This window comes from Peromyscus leucopus, chromosome 17 (assembly GCF_004664715.2).
Source record: "Peromyscus leucopus breed LL Stock chromosome 17, UCI_PerLeu_2.1, whole genome shotgun sequence".
Lineage (NCBI taxonomy): Eukaryota > Metazoa > Chordata > Mammalia > Rodentia > Cricetidae > Peromyscus > Peromyscus leucopus.
The window spans coordinates 53,077,545-53,102,503 of record NC_051077.1 but is presented as its reverse complement, the minus strand read 5'-3'; the positions used below and the strand labels follow the sequence as shown (position 1 = coordinate 53,102,503).

The window sequence follows — 24,959 nt, the reverse complement described above, 5'->3', positions numbered from 1 at the left end:
TCCAGCAAGCTGGGGGTGGGGTGGTGTTTACACATGGTCTACCTTCGAGAACAAGGATGAGCTACACAGACACCCCCAGCCTTCAGGGGATCGAGTTAGGCTGCCGTTTTCTAAAATGCTAATAAAGACATTGTAAAGGAGAATGTTGAGATCAGCGAGATGGCTCAGCGGATATACGCTTGCTGCGAGGCCAGAGGACATGAGTTTGGTCCCCTGAAGCCACATGGTGGGCAGGAGACAACTGACTCAGGTCCTCCTATGACCTCCATATGTGTACCCCCACATGTCCCGCCTCCATAAATGAATACATTTTTTTAAAAGGACCGAAACAACTCTTTTCCCACAGCACTTGAAGACACACGATCTTTGGAATCGAGTTTTGTAGCTAGGATCACGGTGCTAAGTCTTGTCCGGCCTCAGGGCTCTCGCCAGCAGCCTTCAGCCACCAGGGCTCTGCAGACGAGTGTCGCAGAAGGCGCACGGCCCAGGGTTATGAGGGGAAGGTGACACCTACCGCTCAGCTTCCGAGGACCCGGCGTCGTCCAAAGGGTTTGCCACAGTCGGGTTCTTTTCCCCTAAAAGATATTTTGTTAATCCTGTCCGCGCCCCAGGCACCCTGCTTCCACAGCCACAAGTGGGCGGGTCCGCGTCTCCCCGCACGGCTCCCGGGCCCCGACCGCCACCCGAGAGCGTGGGAGGCCGCTTCGCGCACGCGCGGGCCCCCGGCACGCCTTCCGGGCTCCGACCCGCCTCCCTCGGGAAAGCTTTCGAGTGGGGTGGGGCCCTCGCGGGAGACGTGGTTGCGGGCGCGTCGACGGGCGCGCGGTGATGACGCGCGGGAGACGGCCAATGGCGAGCGGCGATGACGCGCAGAGCCGGCAGCCAATGGTGGCCGGCGCCCGCCGGCGCGCCCGCCCGGGCTGTCCCGCCCCCGGCCCGCGTCGGGCGGTCGTCCGGCGGGAAGGGGTGGCCGCTCAGGCAGGATGGCGGCGGCGGCAGCCGCGGGGCCCGGCGCGGGCGCGGGGTCCCGGGCGCAGGCGGCGGCGGCGGGGCGCGCGAGGGCGCGCGGGTGGCGGCGCTGTGTCTACTGTGGTACGCGCTGAGCGCGGGCGGCAACGTGGTCAACAAGGTGATCCTGAGCGCCTTCCCGTTCCCGGTCACCGTGTCGCTGTGCCACATCCTGGCGCTGTGCGCCGGGCTGCCGCCGCTGCTGCGCGCCTGGCGCGTGCCGCCCGCGCCGCCCGTGTCGGGCCCCGGACCTGGCCCGCACCCGGCGTCCGGCCCGCTGCTGCCGCCGCGCTTCTACCCGCGCTACGTGCTGCCGCTCGCCTTCGGCAAGTACTTCGCGTCGGTGTCGGCGCACATCAGTATCTGGAAGGTGCCGGTGTCCTACGCGCACACCGGTAGGTGCGGACGCGGGCCGGGGCGCGCCGCTTGGGGCTTCGAAGTCTGGGTACGAGTATGTGGGCCGTCAAACTGAGACGCCGCCGAGCGCGGAGGGTTCTCAGGTTGGAGAAGGTCTGAGGAGTTAACCGAGTGCCCAGCAGAACTGACTCCAGCTATTGGGGTCGGGAGGACGCCTTGCCGAGAGAGAAGTTCCGGCGTCGGGTGTGCAGGCTGCCGGGACTGCCCGCTGAGTGCCTTTCCTCTCTTTGCAGTCAAGGCCACCATGCCCATCTGGGTGGTCCTCCTGTCCCGGATCATCATGAAGGAAAAACAGAGCACCAAGGTAACCCTGGCAGAAGCTCCGGGCAGGGCGCGACTCCCGGTAGCTGGCTGGGTTGATGACGTGGTTGGACCGTGGCATTCCTCTGGTTTCCTGTCAAATAAGGAAGTCAAGGTGTCAGTCTGGGCCTTTCCTAGTGTCCCGCGTTCACTTATCAGACAGCATGTGTGTGTGAAGGGGAGATGTCTCTGGATAATCTCTTGTTTATTGTCCCCGAGTGCCACGTCCCTCAGGGGTCTATATTCCTCCTTTTTGTTTTGATTTCCTCCCTTGGTTTGCTGGTAGGTGATGTCTGTTTGGTCCCGTTTTGGCAAGTCACCAAGAAACAAATTAAGTTGTTTTCCTTAGAAGGTTTTCCTTCTCTTATTTTTTAACATTTATCTGTGTGTGTATGTTGTGCCTCCTCATGTGTGTGAAGCTCAGAGGACAGGGGTCCATCTTAACTTTTCACGGTGGGGATTCCTGGGATGAGACTGAAGCTCTCGGGCTTGGCGGAGAGCGCCCCTTACCTGTTGAGCTATCATGCTCTCGTTTTCCCGTCACCAGAAAGAATGGTCGGTAGTGGGCGGCTGGATCTGATGTGAGATGCTGGGTCAGAGGAGTTTGATGATGGCACAGTCCAGCCAGTTCTTAGAAGTTAAAACTTTCAGGAGCCTGACATGGTACCGTGGGTCTGTTATGCTAGCACTCAGGATGCTGAGGCAGGAGGATGGAGAGGTCCAGGACAGCCTAGGCTACGGAGCTGAACTTTGTCTCTAAAAGTCTTGGAGCTGGTCATGGTGGTGCACACCTTTAACCGCAGCACTAGAGAGGCAGAGGCAGGTGGATCTCTGTGAGTTCGAGGCTAGCCTGGTCTACATGGTGAGTTCCAGGACTCTGTAGAGAGACCTTGTCTCAAAAAAAAAAAAAAAGGAAAGGAAAGGAAGAAAAATATTGTAGGTCAGTGTGGAGCCCTTGCTGAGAACTCAAAGGCCTGGGGTTTGACGCCTGTTTTAAACCAAGGTTGTGGTTATCTGGATGTGGATCCCAGACAGCACTAAGAGCTCAGGCTGCCTGAGGAAGATGCCAGGCCAGAGAGCAAGCACTGGGCTCACTGTGCCCTTCGTGCAGTGGGGATGCCGGTGTCCCAGCCGGAAGCCATCTCACTTCCTGTATATTTCTCATTATTGATTTAGCTCAGAGCGGCTTTACCCTGGATCACTGGGTAAAAACTGGGCCACCTCTGGCTGAGTTTTGTTCCCAGGCCCATCTTCATCCTGGCAAGCCCTGTCTGCACTCTGTAGTCCCCGTCAGGTGGGGCTGGCCTCCTGGGGGTCAGAGTTGCCGGGGAGGCAGCCAGGTGTGTCACCTGATAACACACCTTGTGTTTATCAGTTTTCCTTGTCACTGGGGACATTGTACCTGGCTTGACAAGATGCCAGGAACCTTAGGAGTGCAGGACCTGGAGATTGGCCCTCTTGGTCAGGGAATGCTTTGCAGGACAGATAACTCAGGGCCCTGAATCCTCTTCTCAAGGGAAGAAGTGGGATGCCGACAGGGAGAGTGGACCATGGCCAGGAGTGCAGGGGCAGGCATTCAAGTCCCAATGTCCCCACTTCCCTTGGGGACAGAACCTCTGCTCCTAAAAACCTCGCCTGTCTTGCGTTGTTTTTACATTACTTTGTGGGGACGTGTGTACACACGGAGATGAGAGGACAACTTGCAGGAGTTGGTTCTCTCCTTCCACAAAGAGTCCTGGAGATCAAATTCAGATTTGGGGGCCTTTACCTACTGAGTCCTACTAGTTACCAACTAACTGGGCCCTTGATTTGGTTTTTTTTTTTTTTTTTTTTTTTTTTTATACAAAATCTCTGACTGGAAATCCACCTGGTTTTCTACCTTGTTGGGTTTTGTTTATTTTTTGAGTCAGGATTTGAAAGTAGCCCAGGCTAGCCTTATTTTTTTTTTCCATTTATTTATGTATTTACCTTTCTGTGTCTGTCTGTATGGATGTCAGAGGATAGCTTTTGGGAGAGTCAGTTCTCGCCTACCATGTGGGCATCAAGCTCAGGTTGTCAGGCGTGGTGGCGAGTGCCCTTTTCTCTCAGCCATCTCACTAGCCCCAGACCCGAGACTCTGGGTGATCCTCCTGCCACAGGTTTCTGAGTGCCAGGATGCTGGGCATGAAGCACCTTGTGAGGTGCAGGTGGCATTTTCCAGGGTGGAAGATGGGGTCCCCCAGTTCAGGCACAGGGCCAGCCAAGGTTTGCTGCAGTTCTGGGTGGTGGGTAGCCCTGGCCCACCTGAGCCCCTCTGCCCTCCTGCAGGTGTACCTGTCACTGGTCCCCATCATCAGCGGAGTCCTACTGGCCACTGTCACAGAGCTGTCTTTCGACGTGTGGGGGCTGGTCAGCGCCCTGGCGGCCACACTATGCTTCTCCCTTCAGAATATCTTCTCCAAAAAGGTGTGTGGGCCCTACCCCCGGTGCTTGTTGCTTGAGGGTGGTGACTGCAAGCTGACTGGCCAGATCAGACCATCCTGTGCCTTCTGTTTGCTCAAATCTCTGTCCCTTATTTTGTTTTGAAGGCCAACCCTAAACGTAACCTCCTCTGCTGCTCTCTTGTTCCTTTTCTTTTACTAGTTTTCTTTTTACATTTTATTTATATGCTTAGTGTGGATGTGCAAGGGTACCTGCCATGGCCTTAGTGTGGAGGTCAGAGAACAACTTGCAGAAGTCAGGTCTCCTTCCTCCGTGTGGGACCTGGGCATTGAACTCAGGTCCTCAGACTTCGTGGCAAGCCCTTACCCATTGACCCATCTTACCAGCCCCTCCACATTATTTCCCACTAAACCTGCCACACCCCCAGCCCATTTTGTTCCATGCGCTCCTGGGACCTGCCTGCAGTACCCACCACCAGGTGCTTGCTTTACATACACTTGACACCATGGCCAGCTTGTGTATGGGTGCTAGGGGTCCGAACTTGGGTCCTCGCACCTGAGCCAGCCCCCAGCTCCTCCTTTCCTTTCCATGCTGAGCGTGCTCTTCCTCTCAGTTGTGGTCACTGATCTCATCTTCTCTGGCCGTGCTCATCCACTGTTACTGTGTGGTGTCACCTGCCGCAATGCTCAGTCGTGACTAAAGTTCAGGGCAGCTGGGCGCCACCGTCAGCACAGTGGGTCCCCGTCTTAGGAATGTGCCTTATTTCCAACGTGTTGTAAGAAGTACATCTGCGAGCCTCTGCAGAGAGTGCTGCTGGCTGCTTGGGTTGGGGCATCTGCCTGCGGTAGACCTGAAGTCCATGGTCTCCGGGGTAGGATCTGTTTCTGGCTTTTGCCTGGCATTGCCTGGTGGTGCTCAACAGGCTAAACCAACCTGGACTCAATTCAGAGGGGTGTTAGCCAGGCGTGGTGGTCCCTGCCTGCCGTGAGCATATGTGGGATGAAGGCAGGATTCCCATGAGTGCTGGGCCAACCTAGGCTACAGGGCAAGACACCAGGTGCAAATAAAAAAAACTGGTGTGTTTGGGGGGCCTTCAGAATGCCTGGCTCACTCCATCCTCCCCAGCGTGTGTGTGTGTGTGTGTGTGTGTGTGTGTGTGTGTGTGTGTGTGTGTGTGCTGGATTGGTTCTGTTGTTCCTCTGTCTGTCCCTCGTCCGCAGACAGAGTGTCCCAGCATGACTATGTTCCTTCATAACCGAGCAGGCTGGTCTGATACCCAGGGTTGGCCGTCAGATTCCAGTCTCATGTTGGGGACTGGAAACTCAGGCCTTGTTGCTGGTCGAGCGTCAGTGGCTCTAATGAGATGCTCTTCCCTCAGGTGTTGAGGGACTCAAGGATCCACCACCTGCGGCTGCTCAACATCCTGGGCTGCCATGCCGTGTTCTTCATGATCCCCACGTGGGTTCTGGTGGACCTCTCCACCTTCCTGGTGAGCAGCGACCTGGTGAGTTGGGGCTGCTGAGAATTACATGCGTCTTTACTAACTTTCTAAGGCGCTGTAGTCATGTGTTCACCCAGGGGCATTCTTTGGACATCTGTCTGTGCTAGGTAGATGTGTCTGTTTTCTGTTCCTGTAACAATACCTGAGGCAGGCTAGCTTAGAAAATAGGAATCTTTAGCTCGCAGGTGTGGAGACCGAAGGTCCAGCATGGAGTGGGTTCTTCCAAGGGCTCCTGCCACATCTGTGACATTGTGTGAGAGGGATAAGAGCATATGTAGGAAGGAGAAATCAACCTCAACACAAGAGACTGAGAGCCAGGGTCCTGCTGTCCTGTGTCTGTCACTTTCCATCACTGACAGGGCACCGGAGGTGACTGGGTGGGGAGAGGACATTTGCCTTGGCTCAGGGTTTCTAAGGGTTTCTGTCTGCATGCTCGGCACTGTGCTGTGAGAGCACACATGATGACGTCACTGTGAAGACTGCTGCAGTGGTCTCCGGGAGGGGCTTGCACTCATCGTTTCGGTATTTAAGTCTCTTTAATTCAAAACTCTAAATCCAAATGGACTAAAACCCAAAGCCCTGTGAGCAGCTTTAGGAACTGAAGTCCTGGGAAGGAGAGAGGCTGGCTCCCTTGCAGTCTTAGACACAGCCACCTCATGCTCCAGTACACGCTTGAGCACATTCAAGTGCTGGAGCACACACACGCACACGCATGTGCACACCACGGGCATCATGTACACTCATGCACGCACTCACTCTTTCTAGTGTGGTGTGGTCACAGTCTGGCTCTGACCACTAGGAAAGGGTTGGTCTCACTAAAGCTGTTGGACATGGTGGGACCTGGTGGAGGCACAGCCTGGTAGGAGGAAGTGAGGAATTGGGACATGTCCTTGAGGAGGGGCTCTCTCTTCCTCTTCCACTCTGCCTCTGCTTGCTCGGTGAGGTTGTCCCTGCTACAAGAACCGCTTACAAAAGCCAACAGCTTCTGAACCGCATGTCCAGGACTGTGACTCTGGCCTGGCTGTGGCCAGGACAGCGCTTGCCCTGCCCCTCAAGGCCTAGGCTCCACCCAGAACCACACACAAGACGAGAGAGCACTCACCTCTCGTCCTGGCACTCAGGAGGTGGAGATAGGAGGATCAGAATTCAGAGTCATCCTTGGAAAGTTTGAGGCCAGCCTGGGCTATTTGAGACCCTGTCTCAAAAAAGAAAAGGAAATCCTGGGCAGTGGCTCATGGGCACCACCCCACACAGCGTCCCGCGGTCACCATGGGCTGCTGGAGTTGGAAGCCCAGCAGCATTCTGTACAGGATTCAAGTAAAGGCCGAGTCAGTGTCTCCTGCCACGCGGGTCAGGGCAGGTTCCAGAGTCCAGGAGGTGCAGGTGCTTGGCATGTGAGCCTCATGACCTGCTCCATCCTTAGGACTCACATGGTGGAGGGAGCAAGCCAACTCCCACAAACACTGATGACCCCAGGCACCTGGGCACACAGTGCCCACACATGTACACAGATGCCGTGATTTTTAAATACAAAAGGGGCGTCACCCCAGTACTGGGGGAACATGCAGGGGGATCGAGACCTTAAAGTCATCCTCAGCTACATAGGCCAGCCTGGGCTACATGAGACTATCTCAAGGAAAGAGAGATAATTCTGGACCCTCTGTGCTGAGCCACCTTTCCTAGATGAGTGCAGCTCCACGCCTCATACGGAAGCCTCTTGACGCCAAACGGAGCCCCTCACAGCAAGGCACAGCTGCACAATGGGCAGTCGTGGGAGCACGGCCCCGGTGGGAGCACAGCCCCGGTGGGAGCACCCTCATCCCAGCTCCTGTGTCTATGGCTCAGGCAACATCTGCTTCGAGGGAACGGGAAGATTGTGAGAGCCAGAATGCCAGGAAGTCTGCTGAGAAGCGGTCTCCCTAGGAACGGCTGTATAAACAAGATGGCGACAGTATCAGTGGACATCCAATCTGGGAGGGAGAAGATCTCACAGGGTCCACCCTAGACGAAGAACTGCAGGCACTGATGACAGCCGGGAGGGGAGAATTAGCCTCTCCCAGGCATGGGACCCTCACTGGTTGTCCAGTGCAGAGTGGTCGGCTCTGGACCCATACACACAGACAACAAAAACAGCCTCAGCAGGTTGTATTCACATTTGCATGTATGTGACAATAATAAAGAAAAAGGTGGTCAACTTGGGGCGCCTACGAGGGGCTGGCAGAGCAAAGAGATATGAGAATTGATGCAATTTTATTTCAATTAAAAACTTTTTTTTTTTTTTTTTTTTTTTTTGGTTTTTCAAGACAGGGTTTTTCAGTGTTGTTTTGGTGCCTGTCCTGGATCTCACTCTGTAGCCCAGGCTGGCCTCGAACTCACAGAGGTCTGCCTGGCTCTGCCTCTCGGGTGCTGGGATTAAAGGCGTGCACCGCCGCCGCCGCCACCACCACCTGGCCAATTAAAACATTTTTAAAAAGGAAAAAAGAAGTCGGATGGAGATCTTAGAATGGGAACAGCACCAGGCAGATCTCTGTGAGTTCGAGGCCAGCCTGGTCTACAGAGTGAGATCCAAGATAGGCACCAAAACTACACAGAGAAACCCTGTCTCAGAAAAAAGGGACAGCAAAGCCTGTGAGGGCACCGCTGCCGTGTGGTGACGATGGTGGGAGGATCAGTCGATGGAAACCGCCCGGTGCGGTGAGGTGGCAGTGCCTGTAACCCCGTCACTGCAGCCATGTGCAAGATCGAGAGAGTGAGAACAGCCTGGGCTACAGAGTGAGACCCGGTATGAGCCGCCATGTGTTTATATCAGCTCTGTTTTTACTGGGAACTGGAAACAGCCTTCAACAAATGAAGAAAAGCTGGTTTGTTCACCAAACGGAGTATTCCCTGGCAGTGAAAAGTACCCTCTAACCTCTTTCTACCTAGACCAGTGGCAGGCAGAATGGAAGAGGCCTGGCTTGTGTGATTCTGTTTATTGCGTACCAGTCTGCTAGGGGCAACCGTTGCGGTTGCCGGGTTTAAAGAGAGGGTGAGTACTATGTGGGCTGGGAGGGCATTTTGTCAGGAAGCCATCCAGGGTCTAGCTGTGGTTGTACCTGCAAAGAAGCTGTCGCCTTTGTCATTCTCTGCCCCAGCGCAGACGTCTGTGAGCTCAAGTCTTTCCTGCCAGGGGCAGCGCAGCATCCCCAGGGACCCCAGCTGGCTCCTGCCAGCGCCTGGGGCCCTTGACTTGGGTGTAGCAATTCCCATCCCACCCCCAGCCCCCAGGAAACTTTGGAACAGAAAGTGCACCCAGCTTCTGCTCCTTGTGGTTTTCCTTCTCTTCCCTTTGGGGTGTGTGAGTACATGCGTGTGTGCGTGCGCACGCACTAGCAGTGTGTCTGTCTCTGTGGAGAACAGAGTTCAGCCTCCTGCACTTTCCTCAGTAGCTCACCTTGTCTTTTGAGGTAGAGCTCGCCGACTGGCTGGCTGCCAAGCCTCAAGGTCCGCCTGTGTCTGACCCCTGAGCTTCCTGCCTCCAGCAGTGGGGCTCTGCAGATGTGCGGCTCCGTTTCGGTTTCGGTTTTGGTTTTGTCTTTTCACATGGGTGCTGGGGTCTGAACTCGGGCATGTTCCTGACTGAGCTGTCTGTCTCCCCAGCCTACCTTTGCTGTTGTTGAGGCAGGATCTGTGTCCTATATTACGTCGCCCATGGTGACTTCAGACTCCTAATCGTCCTGCCTCCTGAGTGCTGGAGTAGAAAGTGAGCCCACAGTGCCTGGGTTGGAAGCTCAGTGTGATTTGGTTGACTCTGTGGGTCATTCTTCTGAGTCCTCCTCCTCCTGGTGACCAGCTGGCATGCCTGCTAACCACCATGTCCAGAGACGGGCAAGCTGGGACTTGTGACCCCCACGGGATGGCTGGGAACTGGCAGCAGGGCAGGAGGGTGGGCTTGAGGGCCGTCTGAGGAAGCGGATGCCTGGGACTGCCCAGTGTCCTGGCTGGGCTGCTGCATTCTCCAGGCACCTGTCTGAGGACGGGTGGTGGGCTCTGGGGCTCTGTGTCCCACTCTCTGGAAGGCCTCAGTCGTTGATAATGTCACCCGTCTTCTCCGGTCTGTCTGGTATTGTTTGGGGTGTGGGGTGCTGAAACCCATGACTTCATACATGTGCTGCATGTGCTCCACTGCCCAGCTTTGTCTGTGCCCCAGCTTTACAAAATGTCCTGGAGCGGGGGAGCTGTGGAGATGGTTCAGTGGGAAAGCGCTGGCTGTGCAGCGGTGAGGACAGCGTTCAGGCACCAGGAGGCAGGGGTGAGATGCCCGAGGCAAGCAGCACCCTGCCACACACACAGTCTTGGTGGCCTTTTAAAGAACAATTATTAAATGTTATGTGTATGGGTGTTTTGTCTGCATGTATGTCCACTTACAACATGTATGCCCGATGCCCTCAGAGATCAAAAGAGGGCATGCGATCCCCTGGGCTGATTTACAGACAATTGTGATCCTTCTGTGGGATCTAATCCGGATCTTGTAGGAGAGCAGCCAGTACTCTTAACTGATGAACCATCTCTGCAGTCCTTTGGTGGCTGTTTTTGCATTTCTGACAACAGATGGCCCTCGACCACTGCACCATTCGGTGGGGTGGTCAGGAGGGTCAGAAGTCGTGTATATAAAGCATCACATGGTAAACTGGTAGAATGGTTCAGTGATGCAGTACAGTCAAGTGTTAGCAAACCTGTCGCCCCAGTTTGAGGCCAGCCTGGGCTATGAGAGATTCTGTTTCAAGAAAAGTCTCACCACCTGCTGCCCCATGGTACAGCCAGAAATGCGTGAGAGTCTGCTTAAGGAGTATTAGAGAACTTATTAGGATATAAATTGAAGAAATACACTCACGAATACAGAACCAAGTAGACAGCTGAAGTCCTCCTCTGTTCTGACCAGGAGTGAATCCACCTTGCAGTTTGATCACACCAGGAAGCAGGGAGAAGGGCCTCCTGACCCTTCTCCCTTTCCTTTTAAGAGATCACATACAATGGCAAGAAGCACCACCTCCGGGCCCTATAGTCCAAGGCCATGGGCGGAGCAAATATCACTACATTTCTCCTTTTTTGTCTAAATAAGAAGGTTCCAGACCTAATGCAAACTATATACAATAAGAATGATTATAAAGTATTGTCCAGGAAAAACAGTGGGTAATAACAAACAAAAATGGAAATACAACCAACAATAACAGCATCAAACAAGAACGACATGCTAAATGTCCAGAAATGTCCAGACCATAGGTAAATGGCAAATTCCTGAGATTACTCCAATAGCTGTCCTGTCCTGAAGATTCTAACTTTAGTATTTAAAATGTTCTTAGCTAAGATATGAGAGGATTGTATCTTTAACTATCTAGTCTTCAACCCTATCAGAGACTGAGAAGGAAAATATTATTATTTGAGTAAATAGGAAGTGCAAGCAGGCAACTTCTGAAAATTGCAAGACTTGACAGAGACAGCTGGCAGCCTGGACAGTCACCTAATGTTTCTCAGCACTGTTGGGGGATCCATTTTTGGCAACAGGCCTAGAGTATCTGACAGACCATTGTCAGAAGCATGAATTTTGAACGACCATCTTACCCTGTCTTGGCAGGGTTCCGCAGTTGCTTTTCCTTGTGTCCTGCTCATCTGGAAAGACAGTGTTCATACTGTTAGCAGTCGAGGCAAGGGCAGTTCTTTGCCCAGCAGGCCATTTTGTGTCAAGAAGACAAACTTCCAAATGGAGTATATTAGAAGCCCAGCATTCTCTTGGGAGAAGATTGGTGCTACCAGGGGCAATTGTGTCTCACGTCAACAGGATTCTAAGTTATCAAAACATTTAAATGCAGTATTCTCTAGGTCTCTGAAGTGTTTGAAGTATAAATACGGAAAACAAACTAATATAACTATAGATATGACACTCATGGGTGACTATTAATCTATAAGTCTTTTCTACCTAAATAACCTAAGGACTAAGGATTCACATTAATAGGGTAAGCAATCTGTAAACCAATGTACAATATATGGACAATGACCTCAAAATTGTGACAGTACACAAAATATCTTAATCGGAGGTAGAAATGTATAGTGCAATATGATAACAATATCCTTGATCTGTATCAGTATACAAAATATCCTAAACAGAGGTAGAACATACATATAGTATGACCAAATATAATTTTACATTTGTATCAATATACAAACTATTTAAAATAGTAGGAATATGTGTATAATATGACAGTTACTGTTTTGAATTTGTATCAATATACAAGAACCCATATCAGCAAATTATCTAAGGCTGATAGTTTGCTAAGTTAGTTTATTAGTATATATAATAATCTACCTTAATATAATATGCCTATCCATTACCCTTTTTTCTTTGTGGGATCCTGTAAGAAAGCTAAATGGTTAAGTCTCAATAGGACAAGTTGTAATGTTTGTAGCCAGTCTCAGTGTAAATGGGTAAAGTTATCTGAGGTTCTGGCTAGAAGTGTAATGTGATTGACCATCTCATCTTGAAACTGTCTTGAAGAGTTTGCAATTTAAAGCTGATCATTGAGTGGTGGTTTTAGGTCCAGTGGCCTCATTCTGGACCAGGTAGAATCATCATTGTGGGGCCCCATCTTCCTTCTGGAGACTTCAGAGATTGCTGCTATTGGAAAGACATTTTTTCACTGGAAAACTTGAACATTATTAATATCAAAACAGAAAGTTTGAATCTTTTTTTAAAATTTATTTATTTATTATGTATACAGTATTTTGCCTGCATTATGTCTGCACACCAGAAGAGGGCACAAGATCTCATTACAGATGGTTGTGAGCCACCAAGTGGGTGCTGGGAATTGAACTAGGGACCTCTGGAAGAGCAGCGAGTGCTCTTAACCTCTGAGCCATCTCTCCAGCCCAAAAGTTTGAATCTTAAGATGACATGACATGTGAGGAAGGATTCCAAGAAATCAAGAATAATCATGGAGAGAAATAGAATCTTGACTATTTTTATTTTATTTTAATCTTGACAATGGTCCTTAGGTTATTGGTTTTCTTCTGTCTCACACCAGTTGGCTCTTCCGATATGAGACAGAATCTCTTAATTTTTTTTTTTTTTTTTTTTTAGCAATATGCTTAGGTTTAGAGAAGGAGAGAGCCACATTCCAACTCCAAAGCCAGCTTGATTGATATTTGATCGGGACCACAACTTTTCTAGAGTTAAAGAGATATAGATGTTAGGCATTGAGATATTACCCTGTGAAGTATATTGGTACCAATAGGTTCTTCCCTTCTTGCTGTAGACTTCTGAGTGTCCAAGGCCTTAGGATTTTTTAAAGATGGGTGTTCCTATTATCCTGTAACGATAAGAAGCAGAACCCTGCCCTGACTCTTTTTGGTTGAGTTTTTCTTACAACTTGTAGAATTATCACACCAGTGGATAAGCTCCTTCTCCTTATCAAGGGGTTTCTCCTGTTCGAATCAGTTTTTTTTTTTTAATTAATTTTGTTGGAGTTTCTTGTTTTTTTTTTTTTCTGTTGTCCAATGTCTCTCTGCAGCTGTCGTTCCTTTCTCATCAGCATTGAGAAAATTCAAGGTTAATAAAGCATTATGCAATCTATTTCTAGGAGTCATTGTTACCTGTTGCTGTTTATTTAGCATATCCTTTAAAGTTTGATTGGATCTTTCTGTGACTGCATGGCCTGTGGGATTGTGTGGTATACCTGTAACATGCCTTATATTGTAATAAGCAAAAAAAGTTGTTTCATTTTATTTGAGACATAGGCTGGAACATTGTCAGTCTTAATTTGTACAGGTATTTCCATGATGGCCTTAACTTCTCATAGGTGTATAATCACAGAATCAGCCTTTTCAGAACTCATAGGAGTTGTCCATTGAAATCCTGAATAGGTGTCAATGGTATGGTGTACATATTTTAATCTTCCAAATTTTGCAAAATGAAACACATCCATCTGCCAAATTTCATTTCTTTGTATACCTTTAGGATTACTTCCTACAGGTAACTGAGTTTGGTTATAGAAGAAACAAGTAGGACTTTTTTTTTTTTTTTTTTTTTTTTTTGGTTTTTTCGAGACAGGGTTTCTCTGCGTAGTTTTGCGCCTTTCCTGGAGCTCACTTGGTAGCCCAGGCTGGCCTCGAACTCACAGCGATCCGCCTGGCTCTGCCTCCCGAGTGCTGGGATTAAAGGCGTGCGCCACCACCGCCCGGCCGACTTTTTTTTTTTTTTTTTTTTTTTTTTTATTTTTTTTTTATGATTTTCTTGGCTTGTTGGGAAGTGATGGAAAATCCCTTTTCAAACCTTTGCTATTTACATGGTGTTTCTTACAAACTTCTGAGGCTTCAAGTTCATTACCTATTAATAACTGATCAATCTCATCCTTACCTTGTGCTAGAGGACCTGGCAAACCCATGTGGGATCTGATGTGTGTTATATATATATAGGATGTTTCCTATTTCTGATGATTTCCTGTAATTGTATAAATAATGAAATTAATTCTGTATTATCAGGAATAAATTCAGCAGTTTTGATATGTAAAACAGCTCTCTGCATATTGAGAGTCAGTAAATATATTGAGAGGTTCTGTGAAGTCCATAAGTACCATAAAAATGGCATACAGTTCTGACTTTTGTACAGAATTGTAAGGACTTTGGGCCACTTTACTTAATCTCCTGATTTATCCTGCCTTTTCTGATTTATTGCATCAATATAGAATGTGGGGACTCCAGAGATTGCTGTCTGACGTACAATGTGAGGAAGGACCCATTCAGTTTTTTTTATGAGTTCTATTCTCTTGCTTTTGGGATAACAGTTGTTAATCTCTCCAAAAAAAAAAAAAAAAAATTACTGCAGACTCATTTATCTTTTCATAAAAAGGAGATTTCCTCCTTAGTTAAAGGTACTACAATTTCTGCTGGATCCATTCCTGTCAATTGACAAAGTCTTAATTTTCCCTTTAGAATAAAATCAGAGATCTTTTCCAATATGTCTTTAATTTCTTACTCGGTTTATGTGGTATAAATATCCATTCCAATATAATATCTTCCCTCTGCATCAAAATCCCTGTATCTGGAGTGTCTGGAGGGGAGTATGACCAGAATGCAGTTAAGTTCTGGATTCTCACAATCCACATGTGCCTCTCGTATTTTCTTTTCTACTAGAGCCAATTCCTTCTCAGCTTCAGCTGATAATTCTATTGAACTATTTAAGTCGTCCCCTTTTAGGGTATTGGCTAAATTTATTAGTTCATTTTTAGGTATTCTAATGATAATCTGTAGGTTGGAAATGCTTCCTATCATTTTTTGAAAATCATTAAGAGTCCACAACCGATCTCTCCTGAGTTGTACCTTTTGGGGTCTAATTTTTTGTAGATCTATCTTATATCATAAGTAATTAATATATTCTCCTCTTTGTATCTTTTTGGGAACAATTTGTAATCCTTAGGGAGACAAAACTCTTCACTTCTTCAAACATGCTTTCTAAACATATCTGACTTCAGATCAGCTGATAAGATATCACCCATATAATGATAAATTATAGATTGTGGAAATTGTGCACAAATTATTCCAATGGTTTATGTACAAAATATTGGCACAGGGTGGGGCTATTTAACATGCCCTGTGGGATTACCTTCCATTGATGTGTCTTGACTGGCTGGGAATTATCATAAGTAGATACTGTGAAGGCAATTTTTTTTCTATCCTTTTCTTGTAGAGGTATAGTTTTAAAAAAAGTCTTGGGTTGGGGATTTAGCTTAGTGGTAGAGCACTTGCCTAGCAAGCGCAAGGCCCTGGGTTCAGTCCTCAGCTCTGGAAAAAAAAAAGATAAAGTCTTTTAAGTCAATAACTATAATAGGCCATTCTTTAGGTAGGGGCATCCTATTCTGTAGGGAGCCCATAGGTTGAATTACTTTATTAATGGCTCTCAGATCTGTCATCATTCTCCATTTACTAGATTTCTTTTTAATAACAAATACAGGAGAATTCCAAGGGCTGGTAGATTCTTCAATATGTTGAGCATTTAACTGCTCCTGAACCAGCTGTTCTAAAGCTTGTAGTTTCTCTTATGTCATAGGTCATTGTCCAACCCAGACAGGTTTATCAGCTGGCCATTTTAAAGGTAGGGTTGTTGGTACCTCTGAGAGTTCAACAGCAGTTGTGCTATGTTTATGTACAGCCTGAATGGTTGGTGGCTATTTTTTACAGTATCTTAAAATATTATTCCCAGATACATGAATTGGTCTATATTCCACTTCTGAGCTTAGAGGTATTCCATTGTTATAACAGATCACCATCCCAAAGATTCACTCTACATTAGCCATATATGGCTTCAGCCTTCCTCTCTATCCTTCTGGCCCTATGTATTCAACCCATCTCATACTTTGTTTTACCTGAGGTAGGGTTCCAATCCCTAGAAATTGGACATCTACTTCTTGAAGAGGCCAATTTGCCGTGATTTTGGCATAATTATAGTCACATCTGCACCTGTGTCCACTAAGCCTTCTAGAATAATGTTAATTTATACTCTAAGCTTTGGTCTTGGTTCATTTATGGAAGTCTACCAAAATGTTAGTTTTATGTTTTTTTATTATTTTTTTTTAATTTTTTTTTTTTGGAGTTTTTGATCTATCTATCATCCAGTGCAGTATTGTTTTTTACATTAGGCACCGGGTTATTTAATTGTCCTGGGGAGGAATTTCCTCCATAGTGGCTGGAAATGTTTGGACCACATTTGATTTGGGGGCCTGCGAGAGGCCTCTGAGGCATTTCCTGCTAGTAAAGGGTTGCCTCATATGTCTCTTGTTAATCTGCATTCATTGGTCCAGTGTTGGCCTTTGCCACATCTTCTGCATAATCCAGAAGGCTGGGGCCTGCTGTTTGGGTATTTCTAAAAGAAGTATTGTTTCTAGGAGCACCCTGTGTGCAATTCCTTCTTATATGACCTGGTTACCACAGTTAAAACATTGGATACTTTGTTGTCTCCTTCCACCTTTGGAAATCGCCTCTCCTGTCCAAGCCTCATCACCATAGCTAAGAGACTCAATATTGTTTGTGTGTTGGATCCATTCTTCTATAGGTGCTGATCTGATCTTTAAAGGTTCAAGTATCCTTTTGCATTCTATATTAGCCAAAATCAAGAGCCAAAGATTGAGTTAATACTTGTCTTAATTCTTGGTCTGATATTGTATTGTTTATAGCTTTGGTCAGTCATTGTAAAAAATCATTAAACGGTTCTTCTGACACCTTTCCCTGGAATTCTTTCCCAAGCATTTAAGGCTGTTGTATGGCATATGGATAATGTATGTTCATCAAAGGTAGATTGTACATATATTTCCGTGAAGCAGCCCTCATCAAGAATTTGATCTTGAGAGGTCTTAAAACTTTTGATTTTACCTTGCTGCTCAAGGGCTTTAGCTTCTTCTCTCAGCCAGCTTTTCCATTGTAACTGCTGGCTGTATTCCAACACAGCTGAGATTAACTGATTCCAGTTCCAGTCATCTGGTATAATTCTATTTCTACAAGACCACATATTTAACATCTGTTTCACATATGTTGAACGTATACCAGGGGGAACTACAGCTCCCTTGATATTCTTTAAATCTCTCATATGAATAGGCTGCCAGATATATTGTACATATCCTTCAGGATGTTTATCATTGGCTGGCTTTTCACAAACGGTGACAGGGTAAATCACAGTGCCACCTGTTGGTTACCTTTGGTAAGTTATCTCTACCTTCGTAAGGTACTGGTGATGTTATGACCTCTTTAGCCTTGACCTTCTGCTTGTTAGCACCCTTATTATCAGTTCTCACGGACTCCTTCACAGCCTGAAATTGATTAACTACAGCTTCTTCTAGAGTATGTACTTCCTTTACTTTGAATGAGTCCAATGACTTCAAGGAATTAAACAATTTTTTATGTTCATTAGAAATAGCTGATTGCAAAGATTTTATTCTATCAATTAATGATGATCGTTCTTCCTTAGAAATTATCTGTATGGCATTAAGATTGCTCTGAAGATTTATTGTTCTATCCATTAAGTATTCACATTTATTATCAATAGAATTAAATATGGTTGCCCCGTTATTATTAGCAGACTGAAGTTCTTGTGGTAAATTAGCAGATTCCAAAGAAAGAATCCTTTTAAGTTCTCAATACCACTTTGCAAAGTCTGTATCAATCCTATTAATGTCTTATTTTTGGTTTTATTAGTAAACCAGTTTTTTCAGTGACATTATATGAATTACTATGCTAATCGCCAATGTGGCAAAAATTGTATACATCCCAGGAAGGTCATATATGTCTTGTAAAATTTCATCCATAGTATAAATAAAGAAGTTTTTAAATTCCACCATGGCGTGAGAGAGACTTAAAATTTGTAAAGAAAATTTTAATGTATTTATTAATTAATTTATTAATTTATTTATTTATCAGTTTAAGGTGTAGTTATCAAGTAATTTACCTCTGATAAGATCCTCAAGAAATTGTCCTAAGTGTCCAGCTGTTCCAGAGGTAATTACCAGGTTGGGCAAATTTTGGGTGTAGTAGTGACGTTCGGCCAGCAGGAGTCGCAGGATTGGCGACAGAACAGGTCTGGCATGAGCTGACTCAGCTCCCTGAATGGGCTGCTGTGAACCAGACACTCACCCGGGGAAAGCCTGCGGGGCAGAGCTGCGGGGATCACAACAGCTGAGGCAGTGCGCAGAGGGATCACAGCAGCTGAGGCAGTGCGCAGAGGGATCACAGCAGCTGAGGCAGTGCGCAGAGGGATCACGACAGCTGAGGCAGTGCGCAGAGGGATCACAGCAGCTGAGGCAGTACGCAGAACAACGGTGGTGGCCATGGTGGCGGCCGTGCACAGAATGGGGATGTGGCAGCAGGGAGCCAGGCTGCCAGGAGGGCGCGCCCTCGAGGGTGGTGACCCAGGCTGTCCCGGAATCGGCAGCAGCTACACTGAAGTTTTAAAAGTAAAGGAACAGTCTGCTGGTAGTCTCTGGCCAGGCGGGGGCGGTGTCTGTGTGTCTGTGTGTCTGTGTGTCCGTCCGTTCCCGTGTGTGTCCCAATCCAGCCGCTGCAAGCACAGAGCTAGGAAGGCCCCTAGTACGGGCACCGTTCTAACGCAGAATGTGTGTGCTTCTGGCAGTGGTTACAAGAACCACCCATGCGTGATCTGCCTGGCCTGGGAGTGCTTGACTCACACACTGTGTGACTCCTGCCTGGTGGTCACCTGAGCAGGGGTCAGGAAGTTCCTGGGGGGTTTGGGCTGTGTGTGGGCTTACAAGGCGGAGAAAGTCGCCAGCAGCCGCCTGGGGCGTTAGGGTTTTGACACATGAGTAGCCCCAGTAGGGGTGCATGGGGCTGAGATCCACATGGTTGGGTGTCAGATAATTTGAGAAATCCATGAGAGTCTGCTGAAGGAATATTATGGAAATTTATTAGGATAAATTGAGGAAATACACTCACGAATACAGAACCAAGTAGACAGCTGAAGTTGTCCTCTGTTCTGACTGGGAGCAAGTCCACCTGGAAGTTCAGTCCCACCAGGAAGCAAGGAGAAGAGCCTCCAGACCCCTCTCCCTTTCCTTCTAAGAGGTCACATACGACAGCAAGAAGCACCACCTCCCTCGGGCTGTATAGCCCAAGGTCATGGGTGGAGCCAATACCACTACACCATGGTGACAATCTGCCTGAGTACATGTGTGCCCCTCCCCTACTGACGGCTCCCTGCCTGTCTCCACAGGCCTATGTGTCTCAGTGGCCCTGGACACTGCTGCTCTTGGCGGTCAGCGGATTCTGCAACTTCGCACAGAACGTCATCGCCTTTAGCATCCTCAACCTCATCAGCCCGCTCAGCTACTCTGTGGCCAATGCCACCAAAAGGATTATGGTCATCACCGTGTCCCTCATCATGCTTCGCAATCCAGTGACCAGCACTAATGTGCTGGGCATGATGACTGCCATTCTGGGTGTCTTTCTGTACAACAAGGTGAGCATTAGAGGCCACTGTCCCCCAGCCAGGCATCGCCTAGGGGAGGGATGAGAAGGAGCCGAGGGAGGATGGGAAGGGTGGTTCTGGCTCTGGGTTCCAAAGGTGCCTTACAAGGTGGGTGGGTTCTGTGCTGCACAGACCATCATGGCAGCAGGATTGTAAACACAAGCTGCCCCAGAACTCACTCTCTTCCTGCCTCTGTCCTGAGCTCTGCAGCATGGGTGCACAGGGCCTGAAGCTTCCTTCCTTCCTTCCTTCCTTCCTTCCTTCCTTCCTTCCTTCCTTCCTTCCTTCCTTCCTTCTTTCCTTCCTTCCTTTCTTTTCAAGACAAGGTTTCTCTGTGTAGCTTTGCGCCTTTCCTGGAACTCACTTGGTAGTCCAGGCTGGTCTCGAACTCACAGAGATCTGCCTGGCTCTGCCTCCCGAGTGCCAGGCTAGTTTGTTTTTTTGAAAGTTTCAGGTAGCCCAGGTTGGCCTCAAACTCACTATGTAGCATAAGCTGGCCTGATAACTCCTGCCCTCCTGCCTCTGGCTCCTTAGTGCTGGAGGTGACATGCCATTGTACGTCATTGCTCTCTCTTCACACAGACCAAGTACGATGCGAACCAGCAGGCTAGGCGCCACCTCCTTCCAGTCTCTGCGTCGGACCTGAGCAGCAGAGAGCACCTGCGGAGCCCGGTAGAGAAGCCCCACAATGGTGCGCTGTTTCCTCAGCAGGGTGACTTCCAGTACCGCAACGTTCTCCTCACAGACCATTTCCAGTACGGCCGCCAGAGCCACCCGAACTCCTATGCCCTCAGCCGCCATGATGTGTAGGTGCCACCAGGCCAGGCCTCCTGCACCACCTCCCTACGCCCAGCAGCCTGGCTGAGCACATGGCCGGCCAGCAGGGGAGCCCTAGATCCTGATGGGCCGTGGGATGTGACCACAATATGGACAGCCACAGGCTCTGGGCAGAGGGAGAGCCATCGAGAGATCCTGGTTCACTCTTCTGCTCAGAGGCCACGTTCTGCATTGGTGCACAGGGGTGCCCTCGGTACATTGCAGAGGTCTGGTCTGAACTTCTGGCGACAACAAGGACCCACTCTGCAGAACTGGCGTCACTGTGGCTACGGTCCTGGAAGCCAGCAGGAGGTGGCATCTGGGGCATCAAGGAGAGGACAGCGGGGCTGTAAGCCCAGAGGTATAGAGAGCGGAAACAGGTACCATTACCTACCCCCGAGACAGTGCTCCAGGATGTCCCAAGGCAGTTGGCCACTTGCAGCTAGTGCTGACCTGGGGCAGACTTACAGTGGCCATCGGTTGGTTCATCAGCCATCGGTGTGGCCTTCCTCTGCCGTGTGGGTGTGAGAGCAGGATACCAGCCTCCACTCCAGGCCTGGGTGGCCCTGGGACTCTAGAAGAGGTTAACCTTGGTTGCATCCCCACCCTTCTGATGCCACAGAAGGCCAGGTGATGGTGTCGACAGTTCCCTTAGGACCTCAAGTTTCTTTGGAGAACATCTTGTTGGCTATGGGAACTTTGGAGCCTGGGTCCTGGCAGGCACTGCACCAGGGCTAGCCAATAGGTGAAAACAGTCCCGACTCATTTCAAAATATGGGATGTTTGCTGTTGGAAGAGCCCCTGGAGCTCAGTGGTAGCAGGCCATGCTGAAGGGTCCTGAAGCTGCAGCCGGAGTTGCAGAAGGTGGAATCCACACACCAAATACAGCGTCGCCTGTCAGGGAGGGGATGGTATGTGGGTCGGGATCTGAACTGTCCCAGTGGGTGGGACAGCTGTGTCACAGTGGTTGAGACAGCAGGCAGGTGTTAGTTTTTTAGCTGAGAGTCAGTTTGAGGCTGGGTTGGTGGAGTGCCTTCCTCTCGTGCATGTGTCAGGCTTCTGTCCCCAGCGTCACAGAAAGCGACACACTGGTACAGGCCTGCCTTTCCAGCACTCTGGGAGCAAGGTCAGGGTCCTCGGACTACATGAGAGCTCATCTCAAGAAAAAGATCATTTTAGGGACCTGGCCTGGTGGCATACATCCAGGGGCTGAGCCAGGAGGATGACCATGAGTTTGAAGCCAATCTGGGCTACATATTGAGACTGTCTCAGAAACAAGCAAAAAGTTTGGCGGCTCATCCTGGTGGCTTACACCTATGGTTGTAGCTACTCAGGAAACCAAGGCAGGAGGCTCTTCCAAGCCTGAGAGTTCAAGGCCAGTGTGGCAGCAGCGCAAGGAGAACCTTTTGGTGAGCAGTGGTGTGGGTTCTGGTGTGGGCACAGCAGGTAAATGGTGGGACCCAAGGTTTGTGACAAGTCTTCTTTGGCAGTCAGGGGCATCAGGCTTAGTTTGGGGTATCTTTAAGTTTGGGTTTTTGTTTGTTTTTGAGACAGGGTCTCAAAATATAGACCACCCTGGCCTCAAACTCATAGAGATCTACCCGTCCCTGCCTCCTGAGCGCTGGGATTAAAAGCATGTGCTGCCACGCCTACCTGGAGACGTCCTCACCAAGGCTCCCAGACAGACCTTCCACTCTCTTAGCATTCTTTGTGCCTCTGTCTCCGTCTCTAAGCCCCGAGCTGACAAGGGCGTCATGGCACCCCAGTCCTCACCTCCTGGTTTGTTGGGTCCCTCTGCTTTTGATGAATAGGAGTTTTGTATCTAAGGTAGGTTCATTGGCAGTGCCAGCCTCAAGGCAGGCCCATCTGCCCTGCTTGCTGGTTTGCAGATGTTCAGAGCCCACACTGCAGTGGGAAGGAGCCCCTTGGTAAGGTGGTCTGGTGGGTTTTCCTCCTGGGGAAGACACAGACACCTGACACTACAGAGGTCTCTGTGAGCGTCCCTGTCTGCGCTGAACTCAAAATGAATTATGTCTTTTTGGATTTCCATGATGTTGCTGTAATATGTATATTAATGCATTTTTCCTTTTCCAATGTGAGGTTTGCCAGGGAGGGAAAGGCTCATCTCACTTTTCTTACGGTTTATAAATTAATAAATGGGATATTTAATTCTGTTCATAGGCGTACAGTGGGTGTGAACACAGGAATGGATGAGACAATCAGGTAGACCAGATGGGTGCAGTCCTCACCTGGTATTGATGAAGCCCTGGGCACCATCCTCAGCACCACATAAACCGGTGGTACATACCTATTACCCTACACTCAGGAGGCCGAGGCAGTTACAAGCAGGAGTTCACGGTTATCTCTGGCTACACAGTGAGTTTGAAGCCAGCCTGAGCTACAGGACAAAACAAAACAGACTTGATGGTCCATGGTTTGCCTTGGCCATTCAAAGTCACATTAGCCCCAGACTTGTTTCCCATGCCATGTTCACCTCTCCAGTTCCACCCTGTCCCACCTCTCTGTTGGGGTTCATATTAGAGAATCTTTGCTGCTCTTTCCATATACCCTTTGAGATGGCCTGGCCAAAACACTTATCCTGACCCACCCAACTCCTTCATTTTGCAGAAGGGGAAACAAGTTTAGAATAGTTTTGAATGTCTGTTCACTATTAGAATACTCAGAATGGGGCTTCTTTTAGTTATTTCTTTGAGATGGTATCTGCCTGTGTAGCCCAGACTGGCCGCAGGATGGAAGGCAGTCCTCAGCCTCGGTCCTGGTGCTGAGGTGATGCAGGACTGCCACACCCAGCACCTTATGTTATACCATTTATTCTAGGGAAGGAGATGAGCCAGATGTGTTAGGGCAGGGAAGTACCTGAGACTCGATTTCCCTGTGTGTTGGGAGGACTCCGGGCACTCAGTTCTTCAAGACCAGACTCTAAGCCCCAAAACCTCAGGGTCTGAAACGGGAAACTGTCATGTTCTTGTTTTCCATTGTCATCCTCCTGAGGCTCCGGTGTCATAGGCCGTTCTGTGGGAATAGCTGTGTTCCTGGTCGGCATTCACCAAAAATAAATGATGGTCTCCGGGGGCTTGAGGTGGCTGTGGTTTGTCAGGGAGGCTCTCTCCTGTGCTCCCAGCAGCACGGCACGCTAGGAGACTGAAGACTCAGGGCAGGGAAACGGCTCGGGCAGCCCTTTCATGCGGCAGGTATGGAAACCAGAATTGAGACTCATGCCCGACCTGCCATCGTAGTGCAGGGGAGGTGGAGCCAGGGTCATGGGAGCATGCTGGCTGTCAGCCAAATCCAGGTTCAGCCACAGGCCCTGCCTTACATATGAGGTGGAGGGCCAGCCAGATGGCTAAGTAAGGGTGATTGCTGCCAAGCCTGGCGATCTGAGTTCCATTTCTGGGACCCACATGGTAGGAGAACTGACTCCTGCACGTTGTCCTCTGACCCCACATACGTGCTCTGGCATGTACTCACCCACACAGAAATACTCTGAATAAGTAAATATTTGAAAAACTTTAGTGTGTGTGCAGAGCAGTTAGGGAAGATACCTGTTGTCAGTTTCCAGCCTCTGCATGCAAATGCATATGCACACTCCTATATGCATGGGCACCTATACATGCAAACAACCACATGCACTTGTACACATATACACAACCACAGACATATGCAAGGCAAGAAAAAAAGTCTGCCTGCCTTTATTTTCATGCCTGGATATCTAACAGTCATGAGTGTACGTGTGTGTGTGTGTGTGTGTGTGTGTGTGTGTGTGAGAGAGAGAGAGAGAGAGAGAGAGAGAGAGAGAGAGAGAGAGAGAACTTACTGGAGCTGGCCTTAAACTCTGAATCCTCCTACCAAGGCTCCCCGAGAACCTCTATGGCTCCAGCCGGCTGATACTGCACCAGATTTCTGTTCCTGCAGGAGCCCAGGTCCAGCCACATTCCTCCAGGGCAGTCAGGGCCTCATTTCCTCAGCTATCCTTTTGTTTTCAGGTGGGGTCTACAGCCCAGGCAGACTTCAAATGAATGACCCCCTTCCTCAGCCTCAGGACAGGAGGAGTTGCAAATCTGCTGTATACTTGGCACTGGGCCAGCGCATCCCATGGCCCCCGCCCCCCCTCCTCTACCTCCCCAGAACTAGGACTATGAATGTGCACCACCATGCCTGCCTTTGATGTGACTGCTGAAGGGTTGAACTCGGGTCCTCACGCCTTTGTAGCAAGCACTTCACCCACTGAAGCCAGCCCTGTATATACAGACAGTTGGGGAAAGGCACCTGTATGTGGGTGTAGAGGCCAGTTCCGCCTTGGGTGTCCGCTCAGTCTCCATCTTAGTTTATGAAGCAGGGTCAGTCACTGGAGCTCACTGATTGGCTAGACTGGTCAGTCAGCAAGCCCCAGGATCCTCTGTCTCCGGCTCCCCAGTGCTGGGACTCCAGCTGTGTGCCACCAGTTCTAGCTTTTGCCTGGAAGTTGGGATCAGACTC

At 49.1% G+C, this 24,959-nt stretch overlaps 1 protein-coding gene across 1 annotated transcript; it reads left to right on the top strand.

The window, feature by feature from the left end:
• The first annotated feature begins 968 nt into the window (after nt 1-968).
• Nucleotides 969-23,556, top strand: Slc35e1 (solute carrier family 35 member E1). Its single transcript, XM_028893494.2, is given in 7 exon segments — nt 969-1,023; nt 1,026-1,403; nt 1,659-1,729; nt 4,033-4,170; nt 5,525-5,650; nt 19,392-19,637; nt 20,229-23,556. Coding segments are annotated over 7 exon segments (1,227 nt in total). The 5' UTR covers nt 969-983; the 3' UTR covers nt 20,457-23,556.
• Nucleotides 23,557-24,959: the final 1,403 nt, after the last annotated feature.